The 16,431-nt window shown below is 36.4% G+C and overlaps 1 protein-coding gene across 3 annotated transcripts in view; it reads right to left on the reverse strand.

The window, feature by feature from the left end:
• Positions 1 to 2,964: 2,964 nt before the first annotated feature.
• The window catches only part of LOC130879177 (cytochrome P450 2C25-like), a 29,456-nt gene continuing 15,989 nt past the window's right edge, over positions 2,965 to 16,431 (reverse strand). For all 3 annotated transcript variants that reach the window (XM_057777391.1, XM_057777389.1, XM_057777390.1), the window contains 5 exons: positions 16,035 to 16,211; positions 14,340 to 14,481; positions 7,398 to 7,585; positions 4,347 to 4,488; positions 2,965 to 3,403 (listed from right to left, as the gene is read on the reverse strand). In XM_057777391.1, the coding sequence (XP_057633374.1) occupies positions 3,222 to 3,403; positions 4,347 to 4,488; positions 7,398 to 7,585; positions 14,340 to 14,481; positions 16,035 to 16,211 (831 nt within the window). In that variant the 3' untranslated portion in view covers positions 2,965 to 3,221. The remainder of the gene's footprint in view (positions 3,404 to 4,346; positions 4,489 to 7,397; positions 7,586 to 14,339; positions 14,482 to 16,034; positions 16,212 to 16,431) is intronic.

Below are 16,431 nucleotides of genomic sequence, written 5' to 3' on the forward strand. Positions count from 1 at the left end.
ATTGAAGGTGTGTGTCATTGCTGCCTGGTCTGTAAGGGTGGCCAGTATGGCTGTTTTATTTTTTCTGAACATCAGACAAGCTTTATTTACTAAAATAAAAATGAAATGCCACTACACTCAGGTTTCTTTTTTTTTATTGGAAAAAAAAAATCTGCATCCTCCCAGCCTCCCATTTGCCTTCCCCTCTTCCCACTCCACTCCTCTCCACCTCCCTCTCCAGTCCCAAGAGCAGTCAGGGTTCCCTGCACTGTGGAAAGTCCAAGGTCCTCCCCCTCCATCCAGGTCTAGGAAGGTGACCATCCAAAAGGGGTGGGTCCCACAAAGTCAGTACATGCAATAGGATCAAAACCCAGTGCCATTGTCCTTGGCTTCTTATCAGCCCTCATTGTCCGCCATGTTCAGAGAGTCCTGTTTTATCCCATGCTTTTTCAGTCCCAGTCCAGATGGTTTTGGTAAGCTCCCAATAGATCAGCCCCATTGTCTCAGTGGGTAGGTGCACCCCTCGTGGTCCTGACTTCCTTGCTCATGTTCTCACTCCTTCTGTTCCTCATTTGGACCTTGGGAGCTCATTCAGGTGCTCCAATGTGGGTCTCTGTCTGTATCTCCGTTCATCGCAAGATGAAGGTTCTATGGTGATATGCAAGATATTCATCAGTATGACTATAGGATAGGGCCATTTCAGGTTCCCTATCCTCAGCTACCCAAAAAACTAAATGGGAACATCTCCCTGGGCACCTGGGAGCCCCTCTAGGTTCAAGTCTCTTGCCAACCCTAAGATGACTCCCTTAATTAAGATATTACTTCCCTGCTCCCATATCCACCCTTCCTTTATCCCTACCATCCCATTCCCCCAAATACCCTCCATCCTCCCCTTCTCACTTTTCTCTCCCCATCTCCCCATACCGCCCTTGCACCCCACCCCCAAGATCCCAATTTTTTGCCCAGCAATCTTGTCTACTTCCAATATCCAGGAGGATAACTGGATATATGTTTTTCTTTGGGTTCACCTTCTTATTTAGCTTCTTTAGGATCACGAATTATAGACTCAATGTCCTTTATTTAAGGCTAGAAACCAATTATGAGTGAATACATTTCATGTTCATCTTTTTGGGTCTGGGTTACCTCACTCAGGATAGTTTTTTCTATTTCCATCCATTTGCATGCAAAATTCAAGATGTCATTGTTTTTTACTGCTGAGTAGTACTCTAATATGTATATATTCCACACTTTCTTCATCCATTCTTCCATTAAAGGACATCTAGGTTGTTTCCAGGTTCTGGCTATTACAAATAATGCTGCTATGAACATAGTTGAACAAATGCTTTTGTAATGCGATAGGGCATCTCTTGGGTATATTCCCAAGAGTGGTATCACTGAGTCCTGGGGTAGGTTGATCCTGAATTTCCTGAGAAACCGCCACACTGATTTCCAAAGTGGTTGCACAAGTTTGCATTCCCACCAGCAATGGATGAGGGTAACCCTTCCTCAACAACCTCTACAGCAAAGGCTATCATTGGTGTTTTTGATTTTAACCATTCTGACAGGTGTAAGATGATATCTCAAAACTCAGGTTTCTTAAGAAGCAGAAGCATAAGTTAATAGACAGACATAGAGAGGAGAGACAAAATGCATACATATATGAGAGGGGGAATGATAGAGAGACTAAAGATAATAGAGGAATGAGAATTAATTTATTAAAGCATTGGTACAAACGGTCTTATAACTGATAATTTCCTATGTAAGCTGACTACAACACAAATACTCAGGAAAACAGGTGGCAAGTTTGAATGCAGGTTTAAAGGCCTGAGAATAGTAGAGTAAAGGGTGCAGCACATCTTCACTAGGAAAATACATAAATGTATAAAATATCAGTACTTTGACCCACTTTAACAAAAAGTCACATTTTGTACCACAACAATCTGTATTATAGATCAAATAGCATTGTGAATATGTGCTTGTGCACTAACGTATGTGCAGACATAAATCTGCAGTAGAACCCAAGGTAGGAATTAGCAATTCCAGACAGTGACTTCTCTGAGATTAAGTTAGGGAAGGGATAATCAGTAATGTCACTTCTCATTAGATTACTTGGAATGCAGTGGGAAGGGAATAATTCGTCTCGAAATTATAGAAATTTGACTTCTCCTTGGACCGTTATTTTTTGGAAAGAGAAGCGGTACACCATGGAACTCATGGTTAGCAATAGAGAAACAAAATGCATGCTCAGTTCTAACCTAAGAACATCAAGGCAAAAGTGTGTTTAAACTTTTACCTTTTATTTACACTATCAGCAAAGCAAGGCATGACCTGACCCTGCAGTTGCACCCCTCCATGTTACTTATCCTCTCACTGGAGCTACTCATGGACACTGGTTATTTGTTTCAAATACAAATACTTCTAGTGAGTCAAAGTGATGCTCAGTCAAAGAGTCTTGGTACCATCTTCCTCTTCATACTCTGTATTTCTTGTATGTATGTGGTTATGTGGATGTGTGCATAATCAAGTCACTAAATGTAAGAGAATGTCTATACATGTACATGCACATATGTGGATGTCAAAATTGAACCTTGTGTGTTGTTTCTCGGGAGCTGACAAGTTTGTTTTCAGAGACAGGTTATAACATTGGGAGCAGGGCTCACTAATTAGGCAGGATTGAATGCCTAGCAAGGTCCCGGGATCTCTTGTTCTGTTTACACAGTATTGGTACAAGAACACACCACCATGTCTTCAGGTTTAAAGGGCAAGCACTTCAGTGAATGAAATATCTCTCTAGCATTCACTCTTACATTCTCTACGCTTCATGATATTTGGACCAACATGATGTGTTGGGAACTCTATTTTATTTCACTTCTTACCTAAACTGTAAGCAAGTAAGAACGGGTGCACAATTCAAACTTATTGATTACTGAAAATATATAGAAGAAAATGACCATGGATTCTCTTATTACATTATTTGCAGTGAAGTTTTATTTTAATTAAAGACCAGATACACGTTAGCAAAAGGAATAATAACACAGTTGCAGAGAATAGAATATAGCAATATATTTCTACTGTGATTCAACAAGTTGCCAAACGGTTAACAGGGGTTTCCTGGGAAGTGACAGAATGGGAAACATGAGAGGAGGGAAGGACATTTTGTCCCTGATGGGGAAGGAGGTGAATAAGGTCTAGAGGAAAACTGCAGAAAACAATACGGCTTGGGCTAGGCAATCTGCTCTTCTTTAGACAGGAATAAAGCAGAGCTGGTATTGGGGTGGCACAGAGGCAAATCCATTGAACACTGGGGTGGTATCAATATCCTTAGTATTAACTAGCGATTTCAGCTTAAAGTTCTGTAAAATGGTGGTGAGAAACAGAAACAGCTCCATTCGTGCCAGACCCTCTCCTGCACAAATTCGTTTTCCTAGGGGGGATGAAATCAAAGATTACTATTCTCATTTGCAAATTTGAGAATCACTGCATTTGTAACTGAGACTATGAATGAAGGGTAAGTTTTAGGTGGATGGATAGATGTTTGGCTGCATGAAAGAACAATTAATTCGGCAAATAGAAAAATGTGGAACATAATTGTTTCTCAGTTAACCTATACTATTAAGAAATACATTGTTCAAAAATACTTTTTAACTAGCTGTAGTTATTCACATCTGTAATCAGGCTGCCTAGGGGACTGAGGGGGAATTCTGTGTTAATTGTCAAAAATAACTCTCTGATCTATTCATGAAATTCTATTAATGATAAGTGATTTCTTCTTATGATTCTCCACAACCCACGAATTTTGAGGCAACTAGGGAATCATTTATTAGAATGCTGTTCCATTTTTTGCACTAATATATCAAGTTGGAGAGATAAATGTACTGATATCTCTAATAACCCAGAGATCTGGGAGTCTTTATCATTGGCCTACTTTAACTAAAATTTAAGCATTATACATTTGTGTGTTTACCAAGTGCACCTGGGATGCTTCAGTAACTTTTGGTATTTTTGGAGACTTGTAATTACATAGTTGAGCATGGAGGTGAGTAACACAGCAGAGAAGACCTGAATGTAAATTATGACGTCTCCATTTTCACAGTGAGTAAAGTGTAAAGGGCCTTTGCTTTCTTTGGTATTTCTGTGATGTAGCTAAAGGAAGAATACAAACACAGTGTACTCCAGCTTTCTGAGTTTTGAACAGTGGATTAACAATTAAAGACTTACTTTCATAACCTGACAAAGAAGAAATCTCTTTATCATGACATGCATAAACACCGAAAGTCATACTCCTAATCTTTGGCCATTAGGGAGCCACTATGTAAGTCCCGACAGATCCTCATGTCCCTGCATGCACGGAAATGAATTTCTATTACCTGTTGAAAATGGCACGAAGTAGTCACTTTTCTTAAAATTTCCATTCTTATCTAGAAAGTGGCCAGGGTCAAATATCTCTGGGTTGGGAAATTCCTTGCTGTCATTCAGCACTGATGTCAGTGATGTTATTACCGTTGTTCCCTATAACAACACATCAAAACAAATAAAGTTAAAAACAAATCATAGAGCTAAGACAAATCAGGAAAATACCCAGGTTCACCTTCTGCTCCATAGTTGGGATGAAGTACAAAGAACAGTAGGGACATTTCAACAGGCAGAGCAGGAAGCAGCAGGGAGGAAGTCAGTCACAGTGTTGTAGCTGATGTGACTTCAATGACGTTCACAGGAGTACTTGGACTAAAACTTCTGAGTCTTCTCCTTTTCCTTTAGATTGAACTCTTGCTTCTCTGAACACCGACTGCTCTACTTCATCACATATGTCTACATACCCTTCATGTGAATCCGGTTATAAGTAGAACAATTCATTGAGTGTTTTGAACAAAATAGGAGACGATTCATTAAGTACAAAAAGGAAGATTTAGAAAAACAAAGACTACTCCTTTTCTCTCACTTATAGAATCTTTGTATTTATATTATAAGAAAGAAGATGCAATGCTATGTACAAAAATAGATGAGTTCAGTCTTGTATATAATTTGTCTATTTGATATACAAACATAAATATAGAAATGCATATATATGCATAAATATATATGTGTGTTTCAGAAATGCTAAATGAAGACTATTTGGGAGAAAAAAAGAGGAATGGAATGGGGAGAAGAGGGAGACGATAAAATAAAACAAAGTATGATGAAGGTAAGATGATCTGGTGACAGCTAAATCAATAAAACTTCTGAAGACACAGAAACTACAGGGAGCTGGTGCAGCAAGTTCTCTTTAACTAGTAGAAAAACTAACCTCATATCATTTCAAAGTTTCTAGGAATGTGGACTAAAAATCTGTTTCAAGGCTGCCAACATATATTAGAAAGCAGTTTATCTAAATATGCCTAAAGTTTTAAAACTAAAAAGACCATTAATGATGTATGTAAATTATGTGAAAATTAAGTTCTAGTGTCACCAAGCATTGAACATAGTATATTCATAATCATTTGTTTACATGTTAACTGTGACTGCTACTCTGCTGCAATGAGAGTTTCTGAAGGGGCAGCACAATCTTCTTGGCCTAGAAAGGCTGAAATCTGCCAGAATATGGCAAAGATCATCAGTTCCTTCTTGTCCTATTTGCTTTGATGAGATCAGAGACTCTATTTCATCTAAGAAATCATTTATCCTATTTCTCAGAATGTACAATCAACTTGGTTGTTTCATAAAGTACAAGAATAGAATATTCTAGTTGATTACATCCCAAAGAAACCTGTCATGTCATGAACCTGAAGGAGAGTGATGATGGAGTATAAGTTTAGCTGATACAAAACTCACCTCAAACTAGGCTTTAAAGCCAAAGAAGATATGAGTAAATGTGCCATTCCTATTTTGACCTTTGTTATACTTATTATTTAGTTATCTCTAAGTATGCAAACTTAACCAAGTTCTGTATGTTAACCAAAGACCTCAGCAGTCTTACCTTGAGAATGTCCCTTATCCAAACAGATAAACTAACCTAAGTCTGTTATCATACAGAAAACCTACAACCAGTTGGAGAAGTAAGTTCTATCGTCAGCACATGATTTTAGTAACTAGAACCTTACCAGTATCATTTTGCCCCACTCTACCCTCCCCCAAAAAAGAAGATTCCCAGGAGAAACCAATGTCATGCTTTATGAATGAAATTATTACTATAAAATTCTACATTTTTCAGCTGCAATTTGTGATATCTTCAAAATAGCACTAATTTGCAACAGAAATAAGCACAAACATAATGACATCAGGAATCAATTTAAACTCCTTTTTAAGGCAAAAGCTTGGTTTTGATAAAAATAGAATAGAACAAATTGAAGAAGAAAAAACTATGAAGAGAATTTTCTTAAACTAGAAGTCATAAGCAATGTGTAGTGGAGAAATCCATTATACATATGTGTTTATACCATATACAGTCTGTGATCAAAAGTATTCAATACATAGAACCATAAATGGGCATAAAGAGCAATTTTTAAAATAATATACAGACTTTTGTGAATAAAATTCTCAAAGTGAATATCTATGTTCCTGGGTCATGCTCAAACATAATTGGCTCCACAGTAAAGTATCTCATATATAATTAAATAAATCAGATCAAAATTTTTCATCTGATCTATACAACTATCAGTGTACCCTAGGTCTTCAAATTGATAAAGAGATATTAAAGTCACTATCCTTCATCGTAATCAGAAATGAGATAAGAAATGTTCATTGCAAACAGTTTTGTTCATCACCATCTTGCAATTCATCGTACTGAAGATAAACTAAGAACACAGGAATATGAAAAGTATATAGAAAAGTATTAGCCCACATACACCTTCAATTTCACAAACATTTACAGACACATTATTAGAAATAATAAAACTCCTATGTTCAGATAAGATTACAAACAACAGAATGATTACATAAATTGATTCTATTGAGCTAATGGAAAGAAAAGCAGAATCGGCACTAGAGAGATAATAACAGAAAGATACTCACCATTTAGGAGACCTCTGAAATGTTTACAGACTCCATCAATGAAAAGAAACAGGGCAGAGAAATAAATATCACAAATAAATGATTGAATGACATAACTTTATTGATGAGTTGAATCCAGCATATCAATTCTTTCCAATTTGGAGATTTTTTTTTTCTCATATTGATAAAAAGTCAGAAAAGTCTTTTGGAAAATTGACAAAATGTTGACCTTCAAACAGAGATGCCTAAACCTTGCCAAACAGTATTTGGAAGAGAGAGCAAATGTGGGAGTGTCATTACCAGTTATATCTGTACCTGCAGTAGAGCTGCCCCTCTCATCGTGAAGCAGTATAGGCCATCAGCAGCACCAGATAACTCAGAGGACTGTAACAACACTGTGAACCCGCGAGCATCAAGAGCACAGAGGTGCAGCAGGGAAGAGACAAGCTCACCTTGGGGATGATGTAGTTCCTGAATTTAATGTCACAGGTTACTGCATGGGGCAGGTTGATGGGGATGAGGCTGATGAATCTCTGGACCTCATGAATCATGGCATCTGTATAGGGCATGTGGCTCCTGTCCTGCATGCAGGGGCTGCGGTTTCTGCCAACCACACGGTGAATCTCTTCCTGGACTTTAGCTATTTGATCACAGTGGCAAAGGGAAATAGGAGAAAAGTAACATTTTTGGCACAATCTTAGGCCATACACAGCACAATGCAGGTGTTCCAAAATAAGTGTAAATGTGCATTTTTCATTCGTGGATAAAGTGTTTATACATATATTTATACAGAAATGCTGTGTTGTGGATTTATATCATTATCCTCTACAGATATTATGATAGATCAGGATATTTTTTATTTAGTAGCTGTAACAGCAAATAAAGTATAAATAATTAAAAAGATCAAATAAAACAATATAATTCTTCAAAACACTTTAGTCTATGGTAAAGGACATTAGAAGTCAGATGCTAAATCTCTACCTAAATACAATATTCTCTTACAATCACATTCTATTGTATATATATTTATGAATATGTGTGTTGGATGTGTCCAATTTGAAAGATTCTTCATGTTTGTTCCCACACTCGAATATTTACACAGAAACTCTATTAATTACAACACTGGTCAACAGCTTAGGTGTTTTCCTAGCTATGTTTTACATCTTAATTAACCCACTTCTATTAATCTGCATATCACCATCAGGTTGTGGCCTGCCAGTAAGGTTCAAGCGTCTTTCTCCTTCAGAAGTTTATGGCATTTGCCTGACTCTGCCTTCTTTCTTTCTCTATCTTTCTTGGATTTCCTTCCTGCTATATTTTGACGTGTCATAGGCCTAGTAGTCTATTTGGTAATAAAACATATTCTCAGCATACAGAGGGGAAATCCAACATCATACTATTTCTTATATGCCCACATACACACAACTTTTATGACAATCAGATATTGAAAATGAAATTTCAGCTACATCTCATCATCTACATAAACAAATACAAGCTACACACCACACATACACTCTTCTCGTTTCCCCTCACTTCATTAACAATAGCATATTGGAACCTCATAAAACTAAAAAGTTTCTTCATGGAAAAAAATACCATCATTAGAACTAAATGGCAGGCTATAGAGTGGGAAAATATTTTTAGCAACTACACATTCAATAGAGGGCTAAGATCTAAAATATATAAAGAATTCAAAAAAATGAGATATCAAGAAAACAAACAACCTGGTTAATAAATGGGGTGCATATCTAAGCAGAGAATTCTCAAAGATGAAATTCAAATTGCTGAGAGGAGCTTAGAAAACTGTTTGAAAGCCTTAGTCATCAGGGAAATGCATATCAAAACTACTTTGAGGTTTCAGCTTACAAACATCAGAATGCTGAAAATCAATTTTTGAAAAAGTGACAGCTCATGACGGCAAAGACATGGATAAAGGGAAACCCTTTTGCATTTTTGGAGGGAGAGCAAACCCATACAGCCAAATTATATATATATATATATATATATATATATATATATATATATATATATACACACATATATATATACATATATATGTACATATACATATATAATCAGTGTGACCGTAACTGAGGAAGAAGGGAATCAATCTACCTCAAGATACAGCTACACTTCTCTTGAGCAGACACCTAAGAGTTGTGGCATCCTATCACAGACACCCTTGCTCAACCGTGTTCATTGTTCTTCTATTCATAAGAGTCAGAAAATAGAAATAATATTGTGCACAAAAACAGAGGAAGAGTTTTTTAATGGGGCACATTTATACAATAGAGTGCTACTCTGCCATTATAAATGAATAAAATTATAAAATTCTTAGGTAAATGATGGAACTGGAAAAAAAATAGCCCAGACCTACAAAAGTTGTAGGAGGCTGCTTGTTTGTTTATCAGCTGCCCAGACTCTAAACAATCACACAGAAACTGTAGTAATTAAATCATTGCTTGGCCTATAAGCTCTAGTTTCTCATTGGCTAGCTCTTACATCTTAATTTAACACATTTCTATTAATCTGTGTATTGCTACATGGCTGTGGCTTACCGACAAGGTTCTGTCTAGCATCTGTCTCTGGCTGAGCTAAATGACTTATTTTTCTTACTCTATTGCTTTTTCTACAAGTTTAATATTTGTTTTATTATGTTTACTTTTTAATGTATGATTGTCTGTTCTCTGTCTCTTTAAAGACATTGTTTTATTTCTTTATAAACCATTTACTTCCTTTTATAACTCTCTGTACTCTTTTTCCTTTCTCTCCCAAGTCTACATACATTTTTTTAAACACGCTGTGTCTTATTTAGATGTCTTTTTAAATGTCTTTTATGTATGAATCTATCCTACTGTGTATCTGATATACTTTTCTGTCAAGGAGTGCTTCTTAAAATGTTAAGCAACATTATTAGGACTAAGGCTGCTTGGCTTTTGTTTCCACCCAGTTCAACATATCAGGGGTTCCTTCATTGCCTCTGAGAGACATTCTCTCTGCCCTAGATCTAGGGTCGGGTTGCAGTAGGCCTGTGATGCCATTAAGCAAATTGCAGCTCTCTGTTCACAAACCCCATTTAAATGCTCCATAGCCAGACCTCCTGAAAGAGTCAGAGTTTCTGCTGGCAGCACAGCCCAGGAAGCTGCCATTCCAAAACTGCATGATTCTTTTTTTCTTTTGCTACTGTTGAATCAGGAAGACCTCTTTTAAAGAAGCTGTGGCATGCTGCCAGCAAGCAGAGCCCATCCCCCCAAAGAATGTACCTAAACTTTATTTTTTATGTCTAGAATTCCTTTGCAAGTCCTCACAGGATTAAGTGAATTTAGCTACAATATGTTGAAGTGAAAATTTGTTGTAGGAAGCTGCTAGTTCATTCCCCAAATAATCACATGGCTGCTCAGCCCCAAAATAATCACACAGAAATTATATTAATTAAATCACTGCTTTGCATATTAGCTTTAGCTTCTTATTGACTAGCTCTAACATCTTAATATAACCCGTTTCTGTTACTCTGCATAGCACCACATGACTGTGGCTTACCAGCAAGTGTCTGTCCAACATGTCGGGGCTATCTGGCATCTCCCTGACTCTGCCTTCTTCTTCCCAGCATTCAGTTGTGTCCTCCCCGCCTAGCTCTATTCTACCCTATTACAGGCCCAAAATGGCTTCTTTATTCATTAAGCAATAAAAGTACCACATATACAGAAGGACTTCCCATACCACACAAAGATGGACATTGCTGTTAAACATGGACATTGCTGTTAAATCAATGATAACAAAGCTACAACCTGTAGAACTACTGAGGTTAGGTGTAAAGTAAGGGAGTATGAAGTACAGATAGATCTTGTTAGGAAGGGAGATAGAATAGGTGTTTATGGTGATGTTTGAATCAAGCCTTAAGTAGGGAAGAGAGGCAGGTATTGGGGAGTGAATACAGGTAGAGACATCTAAAATTCAGCATCACTTGATGTAATATATGGAATCTTAATGCAACAGAAATTTCATATATATATATGTGTGTGTGTGTGTGTGTGTGTGTGTGTATAGGGATGAGGCTGATGAATCTCTGGACCTCATGAATCATGGCATCTGAAACATATATAAAGGTGATCTAATGATATAGCCAAGTAATGGGGAGGCAGAACCCCAACTGAACAACACTTTTTACCAAATGAAATTTTCAATACCAACATTGGGTTATTTCTAATTGAGTGGTTGGTCAAAGGAGTTCCCAGGAAATCTCCAAATAACCCAGGCTATTGTCAAGATAGTAGGTTGCTCTCCATAAACTGACAGCAAGGTCTCATTGCTGAACCAACACCTATACAACTCTGCGAACATGGAGAATTCAAGTAAATGTCCTCAGAGAGCCTTTACCCATATGTTCCAGGATCTTTGGTAGAGGAATATGCTCTGCTTACTGCCAAAAGAAAAACAAAACCACTAACCTAGCCACAAACCCTTTGATCAACAATGGTGACTTGCCTGCAAGATAAGCTGGGGGAATAGTGGCACAGGAACTTATCTGACTTAAGACTCACTCCATGATATCAAACCCATTCCTGAAATTGCTTTGGTGGCCATAATGGGAGATTAGATAGGCCTGAGACCTATAATAGAACCAAATACTTCTTTTAAAAAAACAGCATAAACAACAAAACATAAAAAAGCAATGAAATGATTCCTAATGACATTCTGCTATACTCATAGATCAGATCAGTGTCTTGCTCAGTCATCTTTAGAGAATATTCATCCTGAAACAGAGAGCAACAAGTACAGAGACCCTCAAACAGGCATTATGCAGAGAGTGAAAGATCTCAGAATACATATTCCTAAATGGAATGTCTCCATCAAATTCCTCTCCTCGGGGCTCAAGGAACGCTGTGTAATAGGAAGCAAAAGAGTGCAAGAACCAGAGGGGATGGAGGGTATTGAGAATACAAATCTCTCTAAAATAAAAATAATCAAAGGATATATGAACTCATGGAGACCAAGGCAACATTAAGAGAGTCTGCACAGGTATGCAATAGGTCCTTTGCATTACATAATGGCTTCCAGTTTACTTTATTATGGGATTCTTTGATGTGCAAAAGGGTTTATGTTTCCTATGCCTTCTCTTGTGTTCTTTCCCTTTCTTTTGTCTAATTCTAATGTATTATTTTTGTTTTGTCATATTCTATCTATTACATTCAATTATTTTATATATTATTCTCTAGAAAGCTGCTTGTTTTCGAATGAGAAGCAGAAAATAAGGATATCTCTGGATGTGAGAAAAGGTGGGAAATTTCAGGAAGGAGTAAAGGGAGAAGAAACCATAATCGTGATATATTATGTTAGAAAAATCATTTTCACTAAAAGGAAAAAACTAGCAGTTTGGATTACAATGCTTTGTGATACCAATATTCAATGTTAGCTTAATTTCAATTACATAAATATTATTAATTATCATAAAAACATGATTACTTTCCATTATTAGCAGCCTTTTTATAAATAAATTCATTTTATTTGTTTTTTAATTTTTAATTTTTGAGTTATAATTATATTAGAAATTTAAGTAGATAATTTGAAACGCTGGGAATATGTTCCCAATTAACACCATTACACTACATTTGTTTCCCTTTCATTTCCTTTCTATGTTCACACCTACAGCACCCACATGGTAAATATTCAATTGGGAGCTTCCCTGAGGTGGTACCCAACAACTTCTATGATACTCTTACCCTCCGACAATTGCTATTCAGATTCCTGGATCCTATGACTTCCTGTTACTTTACTTCACATAATAGGATAAAATGTGATCTCTATAATTTCATGAAGAAATGGAAAATTGAACCAAACTAATGGTTAACTCTTCTGCCTTTTATTTTATAAGCACATAAGAATCCAGCTGATCTTGAGAAGAATTCTGGTAGTCTCAAGAGAAAAGTTTATGTGTGACTCAAATATTTCCCTGAAGGGTGCCATGCTTCTACTCAGTACTGAAAACACCATGAATATGTGTCTTAGATGGGTGCTTTCAATCCATTGTGTAAATACAAGGAAAATAAGGGGCACTAATGTATTCCTTTTGTCTGGATGAGTGACCCCACTGTTCACATTCATGGAGCAAGGCAGAGAAGGGGCTCTGAGATCTAGAATTTTGGGACTCAAATGCTGCCAGCCTCTGCTTTCATTCCTATGCACTGTTCATTCCCTGTCAGTCATCAATGTATCAGGTAAAGAGCTTCTTATCCTTAGTTTCTTGTAAGAATTTTCTTTTCCTGGAAGGGTGTGACATGCTGAATGGGAATAGGAAAGGAACCTCAGCAAGTCCAGTGTCCTATATTCAACTTTGTTCTCTTCTTCTTAAGCTGCTATTGCTTTGGAACCAGAATCTTTACAGGTCTGTAGATACAGAGTCACAGCTTGTGTGTTGTACTACATGTATGTTCATCTAACATTAATGTTTCAACATCATCTTTCCTGTTCTATATTTTTCTTATTCCTCATAATGTTTCAGAAGTTTGGTGAAGTCTTCTTGGCTGCTTGTTGTTACCTCTTCCTATCCAAAAAATATGATTCATGTTTGTGCTTTTATCATGTATTGGGCACAAAAGGGAAGGTGTGTTTTGTATGTGCTGGACCACTGAATCTGTTTTAAAATACAATGCTAAAGAAAACACTATTGGTACAGTTGAAAAGATCATTGTTCAACAACAGTTTAAGGAAATGGACTTCTGAATTGACAAAATTTTTTAATCTACATTTTCCACATCAATCAAAAATCTTTCTAGAGAATCTACATTTTTTGGAATCTTCTCAGAATACATATTATCCAATCCAGACTCAATAAATTCTAGACTTTTTACTTAGGCTTCAGTGAGGAGAGTTTTCTTTTCTCCATTCCAAAGTTAGATTCATCAGAATGAGGGAAGGAAACGAAAAGGTTTTAGTTAACCTAAAAACATAACTTGAGAATAAAAAGACATGTATCCACAGAACAATATATACTGGTCATGCCTATTTCAGTTTACCCTCCAGAAATCTCGGACACTAACCAGAATTTGATTGTTTTTCATTTTTTTTAAGATTATTTATTACGTTTACAACATTCTGCCTCCATATGCCCGCACGCCAGAGGAGGGCGCCAGATCTCATTATAGATGGTTGTGAGCCACCATGAGGTTGCTGGGAATTGAACTCAGGACCTCTGGAAGAGCAGCCAGTGCTCTTAACCTCTGAGCCATCTCTCCAGCCTTGATTGTTTTTCTTAAAGTTTTTTTTCTAATAGTCGTGCTGTTTATTACAGCGAATGTGAAGGACTGAGACTTCAGTAATAAAAACAACACGCAGGGCACTAGCAAAGTCTTTCCAGCATCTTATAGGAACACTGTGGTCACCACCTGTGCCCTCACCTGTGACATCAGGGTGCTTCAGCAGGAGCAGTAAAGCATATCTCAGTGTTGTGCTTGTTGTCTCTGTCCCAGCACCAAACAGGTCAAACACAGTCACTGCCAGATTTTCAAGTGTAAATTCTGATTGTTGATTGTGGTTTGCCTAAGAATAATTTGATGGAATAATCTGATAAATTCTTTATCAGAACATCTGATTACAATGACTCTACAGTTTCATACAAATTTATATATTTATTACAGAAAGTGTAAAATTTAAAGTAAAACTCCATAATATTCATTCCCAATGGTTATTCTAACTGTATGGAAGTTTTTGAGTTGTATAGATTTTTCTGTCTAGTTAGTTTGGCATAATGTTTTATTTATGTGCAAGATTTTTAATAATAAGACTTCAACAAAATTTTTATTTTATTTTGTTGCCAACAAAGATTCTTGAATGTAGAGTAGAGAAAAAATTAACAAATAATTTCAAAGACTGTGGCACAGATTTTCATGAATTTCAATTTTACCCTAAATTCCCAACTAGCCTAACTCATGCAATGATGTGATTATCTGAACTTAAATGTATATAGTTTTGTACTCAAATGCCTAAAAACATAAATGAAACATTTTATTCATTATGTATTCTATCCTCTCAAAACCATAAGAATAAGAATATGAGACAGGTCTAATCTTGGGATATACAAATTCATACATAAAATTGAAGAACTATGTTCTTGATATGATAAAGAACAATGGAAGAATTTGGAGATACCCCTTTACACTCAGTGGACTAATTCTATAAGCTATATCTTACAAACTAGCCAGTCAATGATGGTGCATGCTTTTAATCTCAGCACTTGGGAAGCAGAGACAGGCTGATCTCAGTGAGTTTGAGGTTAGCCTGGACTACAAATCAAGTTCCAGGAGAGATAGGACTGTTACACAGAGAAACCCTAACTCCAAAAATCAAATAAAAGGTAAAAAAATAGGAAAAATAGTCTGGCAAAAAAAAACCAGCAACATCAGGACACTCAGATGCCAGGTTGTTAAGTATTACTACACATAAGACCAGTGGAGTATAATCAATGCCCACAATCAAACCCAATAATCTAGATTCAACTGGATTTTTCAATTTCAAGAAAATTCAATGGAAAATTATCTTCTCAATAAACTACACAATGCCAATGCAGTTCATGATGTCAGGATACCTAATAGATACCAATCCTTAACCCCTTTTGTAAAAATTAACTTGAACTTGTACTCAAAGCCTCATTCTTCCATACACCTTCTCTTCCCACCACATACCTCTCGTATATCACTCAGTTCTTCTGAAACTAACTCCTCTATCCTTTTAAAATAACAACATGGCCAAATCTATTTTAACTCACTAGACATGCAGGAATTCTAGCCACACAACATGCACATTTATGGTGCCACTGATAGTTGGTTATTTTCTACTTGATTAGAATTTTTCCCATCTTACTTGCCCTTTGTATTGCTGTTCTCAGCTACAATTTTTAAAGAACAGAGACAATGTGTTATAGTTAACAAATTCCCTTTTTATTATCAGTATCCATATGGTGCATCCCAACACATAATAAATACTAAAAGTGTTTTTCAAATGATAATGGCATAAACCATCTCTGACAAACATTTCAGTGTTCAACAAACCACAACACGCTCAGACAATAAAATAAATTTATATTAATATTTTACCTGATTTAGTTTAATCAGATAATAATCAATGAAGTCCCGAGGGTTTGCAACATTCAGTGATTCCTGGTGCTCTTTTATTCTTTCCAAAAGGTAATTTCTGATATACTCAGCATTTTTTAATGCTGTGTGATGACTTCCTGGACAATAGTCAATTAGTGAAGGAAAATTATTGCAGACCTACAAAATCAGGGAGAGAAATATTTTGTTGAGATGAATTGTTTTACTTTTAGTCATATATGTGGTGTGTATATGGTATGTATGTATACATACACGTGTGTGCCGTGTATATGTGGCTACATTGGAGGCGAAAAACATCAGATTACCTGAAGGTAGTGGTTTTGGACCATCTAACATGAGTGTTGAAAATTGGACTTAGGTCTTTTGGAAGATCAGCACA

This window comes from Chionomys nivalis, chromosome 8, assembly GCF_950005125.1.
Source record: "Chionomys nivalis chromosome 8, mChiNiv1.1, whole genome shotgun sequence".
NCBI classification, from domain to species: Eukaryota; Metazoa; Chordata; class Mammalia; order Rodentia; family Cricetidae; genus Chionomys; species Chionomys nivalis.